Here is a 7213-nt window from a genome sequence, read left to right as displayed (position 1 = left end):
ATCAAGATCATGCAAAATCAAATTTATAAGCATACATAATGATTTTTAGCTAAAAAGAATATCAATTAGGTCAAAAGTAACTTAGTACTATGATCATCGAATATGTGCCCTTTGTTTCTAACAACACTGGTTGGAGAAATGTGTTGACCTCAAAAAGAGAAGGAAAAAATAATAATAACATGCTGTCATGAAATTCTGACCACGGTGGAAATTCTAGAAAAATCATACTAATTTTGTATTTTTTATTTAGAATTATGTTATACGTATGAAGTATCTATTAACTTTGTCGATGACTAATTTTCATCCAAGTCTCTGACCGATCCTTTTTAAAAAAAGTCTCATATCCAAACCACGTTTTTCATCTACAAAACTCAAATCTGAGACTTTCTTAAAAAAAAAAATCCAATGAAGTTCCACTTAATATCAGTACTCTAATGAATTTATTATAGACAATCCTATTTTTTATTTTATACAAGAGATTGATTTTATGAGTAGTATCCTTCAAGGCTCCCTTTTTAATTTTTATGAGAGGAGACATAAAGAAGACACTTAAAAAAAATACATATTGGTTCTTAGTCATATGTTAGTGGTTGTGGAATCTTTTTAGTTTAAACTTCACTACGACCAAATCCTTTACTATGCATGATAATCCCTCGAGTCTAACAAGCATTTGAATGACTTTGCACTGATATTCTTCATCTTTAAAAAAATCCAAATAAATATGAAATGAGGTTCTACATCCAACTGTCGTATTCTTAAAAAGAAAATTCTTTTATTTTGTTCTCTCTTACTCTTATTTTTTTGCCAACAGATCTAACGGTAAAACTTACACACACTAAATATAAAGAAGTGTATTGCAAGTTCAAATGCACGCTCCAATATATCAAATATCCTCTCAGTTTGTTACCTTCTGAATTGCACTTATAACTCACGTGGTGAAACATAAGTATGGTTCCATGTACTAAGCCTTTGGTCATGGTTTCAAATCCTTGTGGGAGGAGAAAGAGATACCACATGGGAGGTGGTCGATATTTCAAAGTGGCAGATTGGTAGCACAACAGAGTTGTTACCAAATGAAAAAAATGACATCTTACTCATTTTTAAGGGTTGTTCAAGAGGTGTTAACTTAGAGCATCCACATCTATGGCATCTATATGGGTGGTATAAATGGTCACACATAATACATTATATTATTTCACACTTTCCAATTATTTAAACCACTCAACTACATTTTCTAAATATTCATATCACTGCTCCAAAACTCTAAAATGGGCTTCACCTATCTTATAATATAACACTCATTCTAATTATAAAAGGACATATATATTGATTTAAAAAGAGCAAGTGCCAAAGAAAAGCTATAAAACACGGTTGCAATGCACAGATACCACGCAAAGAAGAGCCACTCTCATAAATACCAAATATCAAAGCCATACTGACAAAATTTATTGGAAACCGACCAATAGGAAGAAGGATAGTGTAATGAGCTTTGAGTTCGTTTTCTCTGCTCTGAGTGACCACAACCTTCAAGCCACCAAAAAACCACCCGATCCACACAAGCCACCATCCCCAAAGATCTTTTTCCGTGACAAACTCCTAGGACCCTCTCAAGAACCAATGTTCCGTGAAAAGGAAGACATGATCGAGAAAAATCTTGTTCGTATTGAACACGAGAATGGTAACCGACTCCTTCCAAAGGTTTACCTTGAACCATCTGTCTTCCAAGAATTATGCACGCCATGGAAGGACGCTATTGTTGTCAAGTTGCTGGGGAAAAATCTCGGCTACCACACCATGAGAGAAAGGCTACAACGAACATGGAGACCACAAGGGGGTTTTGAAATCATGGACAATGATAACGGTTTCTACATGGTGAAATTTGATCAAGCTGCAGACAAAGAAAAAGTCATCACGGGAGGCCCTTGGTTAATCTTTGATCACTGCCTCACAGTCACCCACTGGTCGCCTGAATTTGCATCTCCGAATGCTAAAGTGGACAAAACAATTGTTTGGGTTAGATTCCCAGGTCTGAACTTAGTGTACTATGATGAGAGTTTCTTGTTAGCTATGGCTTCTGCTCTTGGCCGCCCCATCAAAGTTGACACAAACACCCTGAAAATTGAAAGAGGTAAATTCGCCAGAGTCTGTGTGGAAATTGATCTGACTGTGCCGGTGGTAGGGAAAATTTGGGTCAACGGACTTTGGTACAAAGTTCAGTATGAGGGTCTCCACCTAATTTGCACCAACTGCGGATGCTATGGTCACTTGGGAAGGAACTGCTCAACAAATTCGGCACAACCCACCCCCGGCGAACCAACACGCCACCAACCAGCCGCCGACAGCCAGCAAACACGGCCAACAGCCACCTCCGATGAGCATTTAATTCATAACGCACAAAAAGGTAAAGCAGTTACTACTTTTCCTAAAGAATCATTACCTAATGATGACCAATTAATTGGCATTGATGGAGATAATCATGTGCTACATGGGGAGTGGTTACTTGTCAATAGAAAAAAGAAACCAACAAAAAACCCCATCATAAATCCACAAAAAACCGTTACATAAAAAATTAACAAATTCAATGCCCTTAACAGTCTAACTATTAGAAACAAAGCTGGCCCACTCAATCCTAACAACCAGCCACGCCCTTACCCCACTACTGACCAAACACGCACCCATCAAGTTCCTAAAGACACAAAACGTCGCAGGCATGACGACATCACCACTGATGAGCCGATTTTTGACTTCTCCCATGTCAACCCTTTAATGTTGTCGCCCCCACTCAACCGCAAGGCCACTCCTGAACCGCACGTGCCTAAAACAACTCAACAATTACCAAATAAACAAACTACCACTAATGAAGCTCAAAAAAATGTTCCCATTGTTATCAATAATCAAACACCTGAGGCCAATCCTAGTTTCATGCTCACTACTCCCTCCATTCAAACTGAACACGAAGCCAACAACTCCTTAAAATACCAAACTTGTGAAACCATCGAAGATGACCACCATGATGATGTTGTTCAACAGAACCTGGATACTCACGAAGCACAAGAGGAAGACATGGTCACGTAGCATCATTTTTCTCTTGTTCTTTTCAGATTACGTTGTTATGGAAGCTCTCCTTGATATTACCATCCTCTCTTGGAATATTAGAGGGGCTCACAATAACAATGCAAGAAGAAACCTTAAAGATTTGATGAGAAAACACAACCCAACCTTCATAGCAATTTATGAGACTCATGTTCCTTATCTTAGACTATCCACTTTCTGGGCTAACACTGATTATACCCCCGTTCACATCATAGAAGCCAATGGCCATTCTGGAGGAATTTGGCTTCTAAAACACTCCGCTACAAACATTTTAACTACTATCACTGATTCTAACCATCACTCCCTAACCTTCACCATTAACCGTGGCAATGCTTCCTCCTTTTGCACTTGCATCTATGCAAGCCCTAACCCAACCCAACGCCCCACCCTTTGGACTCATTTAATAAATCTCAACCACTCCATTGATGCGCCATGGATGATCATAGGTGATTTCAACGAAACTCTCCTACCAAGTGAACAAAGAGGTGGCGTTTTCAACCATAGCCGAGCTGCCTCCTTCTCAAATTTTATGAATTCTTGCAATCTCCTTGACCTCACAACCACGGGCGGAAAGTTTACTTGGCATAGAAACAATAATGGCATCCGCATTCTCTCCAAAAAGCTTGATAGAGGTTTGGCTAATGTTAACTGACACATGAACTTCCCAGAAGCTTTCGTTGAGGTTCTTTGTAGGCTCCATTCTGACCACAATCCTCTTCTCCTTCGTTTTGGGGGCCTACCTTTATCTAGAGGTGAGCGGCCTTTTCGTTTTGAAGCAGCTTGGATTGATCATGTCGACTACGAGAGATTGGTAAAAAATTCTTGGCAACCCCGCAACCAAAACATCATTTCGGCCTTGAACAAAGTCAAAGATAATTCCACCATTTTCAATCATGAAGTCTTCGGCAACATTTTCCAAAGAAAAAAGCATATTGAAAACCGACTCAAAGGAATTCAAAATTATCTTGAAAGGGTTGATTCCATCCGGCACTCCCACCTTGAAAAAGAGCTCCAAAAAGAATACAATCATATTCTTTTCCAAGAAGAAATGCTTTGGTACCAAAAATCAAGAGAAAAATGGGTGAAATTTGGGGATAAAAACACCGCTTTCTTCCACACTCAAACCATAATTAGAAGAAAGAGAAATCGGATACATAGACTTCAGCTCCCCTGTGGCACTTGGTCCTCCGATAGTGATACTCTCCAGCAAGAAGCACAAAATTACTTCAAGCTTTTCTTCACTGCTAGCCAAGCCAACTGTGACCGAACTTTTACTGAAGGTACCCACCTTTCCATTGATGAAGAGGGAAAAATCTCCCTAACCGCACCAATCACCAAAAATGAAGTTTATGCTGCCCTTAACTCCATGAAGCCCTACAAAGCCCCTGGTCCAGATGGTTTCCATTGCATCTTCTTCAAGCAGTACTAGCATATTATTGGCAATGACATTTTCCATATGGTCCAAACAGCTTTCCAAACAGGTTACTTTGATCCAGAGATTTCAAACACTCTCATTGCACTTATCCCAAAAATTGACCCACCCACCACTTACAAAGACTTCAGGCCCATCAGCCTTTGTAATATTACTTACAAAATTATTACAAAGGTACTGGTTCACAGGCTTCGGCCTATTCTTACTAACATTATTGGTCCCTATCAAAGCAGTTTTCTGCCTGGTAGGGGCACTGCAGATAACTCTATTGTTTTGCAGGAAATTATTCATTTCATGAAGCGATCTAAGAGGAAGAAGGGATACGTAGCTTTCAAGCTTGATTTGGAGAAAGCATTCGACAACGTCAACTGGGAATTCCTAAACAACTGCCTCCATGATTTTGGATTTCCTAACATCACCATCAAGCTCATCATGCATTGCGTAGCTTCTCCGAGTTACTCTATACTTTGGAATGGGAACAAGTTGCCGCCTTTCAAGCCTTCTCATGGCCTCCAACAAGGTGATCCGTTGTCCCCTTATTTTTTCATCCTTTGCATGGAAAAGCTATCCGCTGCTATAAACTCAGCAGTTGCCCAAGGAAGATGGGCACCCATCCAAATCACTCCTACGGGGCCGCATTTATCCCATCTCCTATTTGCAGATGATGTCCTTCTCTTTACTGAAGCAAAGACCTCTCAGGTTCATCTTATTCATGATTTGTTTGAAAGATTCAGTCAAGCCTCGGGGTTGAGAATCAACATTGCTAAGTCAAGAGCTTTTTACTCGTCAAGCACTCCTCATGGAAAAATCACCAGCCTCACCGCCATATCCGGAATCCAAAGCACAACCTCACTTGGCAAGTATTTGGGTTTCCCTATGCTCCATAGACGCCCCAAGAGGAACGATTTCAACTTCATCATTGAAAAAATGAAATCTCGCTTGGCAACTTGGAAGAACAGGCTACTCAATAAAACAGGTAGACTGACTTTAGCAACATATGTTTTATCCTCCATACCCACTTACTATATGCAGATTAATTGGCTTCCTCAGAGTATTTGTGATAGTATTGATCAGACAACCAGGAATTTCTTTTGGAAAGACACAAACAACAAAGGAGTTAACTTGGTAAAGTGGAAGAAAGTAACTACCCCAAAACGGTCTGGAGGATTGGGAATTAGGAGAGCTAGAGAAGCAAACACTTGTCTCCTTGGAAAACTTGTTTGGGACATGGTTCAATCAACAAACAAATTATGGGTTAACATGCTATCTAACAAATACGCCACAGGGTCAAACATCCTTCAAGCCACCTGCAGTAGTAACAGTTCACCCACTTGGTCTTCCATCATCAAAGCAAAAAATATTCTCCGTAATGGTTATCTATGGCGTGCTGGCTCAGGTAACTCCTCTTTTTGGTTTCATAATTGGAGCCCCCACGGACTGATTGGTTCACTGGTTCCCATCATTGACATACATGATATTCAACTCACAGTTAAAGATGTTTTCACCCATAACGGCCAACACACTCATGCTCTCTACACTAATCTGCCTCCAGCAATTGCAGATTACATCAATAACACCAACTTCAGATTTAATGACAGAGTTGAAGATACCACCATATGGAGACACAATATTAATGGGGTATACACAGCAAACAGCGGCTATTCTTGGCTACTTTGCAACTCGGATACTGACATCAACCCGCCATCTACCCACTCTTGGTCTTGGATATGGAAGCTAAAATCCCCCGAAAAATTCAAACTGTTGATTTGGCTGGCTTGCCATAACGCGATCCCGACTCTATCTCTTCTCCAACACCGACATATGGCTCCCTCTTCTACCTGTTCGAGATGTGGAGAAGACGAAGAAACCATAATGCATTGCCTTCGGGATTGTCGCTTCTCCTCCATTATTTGGTACCAGCTCGGTTTTACTGATAACGTTTTTCTCAATGAAGCTATACCACATAACTGGATTAAAAAGCACGCTGCTGGAATCCATTCTTCCCTCTTCCTTGCCGCACTCTGGTGGACGTGGAGACACCGCAATTTAATGTGCCTTAACCATGAATTTTGGTCTCTCCATCGGATTATGTTTAATATTCACAGTTCAGTCTCTGCTATTAACGCATCATACCAAGCCGCGCCTGTCCAGTTCTCAGAAAGAATGATTCGCTGGAACAATACCAACTACACTGGTGCCGTGTTAAATGTGGATGGCAGCTGCTTGGGTTCTCCAGTTCGAGCCGGTTACGGAGGTATATTACGTAACTCAGCAGGCTTTTTCCTTCAAGGTTTCTCCGGATTTATCGAAGCAACCACGGACATCTTGTTCGCTGAACTTACGGCAATTCACAGAGGCTTACTCATGGCAATCGAAAATGGAATTGAAGAAATGGTCTGCTATACAGATTCGCTGCTATCAGTCAAGCTGCTCACTAACAGTAGCTTCCGCTTCCATGCTTATGCTGTTTTAATTCAAGACATTCAAGACTTGCTATTCTCAACAAACTTCTCCATACAACATTGTCTTAGAGAAGGAAATCAATGTGCGGATTTCATGGCAAAGATTGGTGCAAATTCAAACGGTGAGTTTGCAAGACATACAGCCCCTCCTTATGATCTTCTTCCTTTGATAAGATTAGACGCCATGGGAACTGCGTTTCCTAGAGCTTAGGCGTGTTTTTTTTCT

The 7213-nt window shown here is 40.5% G+C and overlaps 1 protein-coding gene across 1 annotated transcript; it reads left to right on the top strand.

Moving 5' to 3' along the window:
• The first annotated feature begins 3112 nt into the window (after positions 1–3112).
• LOC112419349 (uncharacterized) lies at positions 3113–3745 on the top strand. The gene has a single exon (XM_024776947.1). The coding sequence runs from the start codon at positions 3113–3115 to the stop codon at positions 3743–3745; it is 633 nt and encodes a 210-aa protein (XP_024632715.1).
• Positions 3746–7213: the final 3468 nt, after the last annotated feature.

Source organism: Medicago truncatula, chromosome 2 (genome assembly GCF_003473485.1).
Source record: "Medicago truncatula cultivar Jemalong A17 chromosome 2, MtrunA17r5.0-ANR, whole genome shotgun sequence".
In the NCBI taxonomy this organism is placed as follows: Eukaryota; Viridiplantae; Streptophyta; class Magnoliopsida; order Fabales; family Fabaceae; genus Medicago; species Medicago truncatula.
The sequence above is the reverse complement of the archived record's forward strand: the minus strand, read 5'-3'. Positions and strand labels throughout refer to the sequence as shown.

Bases quoted from the DNA above. Each gene is read 5' to 3' on its own strand.
- LOC112419349 (XM_024776947.1), top strand. From the start codon at position 3,113: ATGGAAGCTCTCCTTGATATTACCATCCTCTCTTGGAATATTAGAGGG.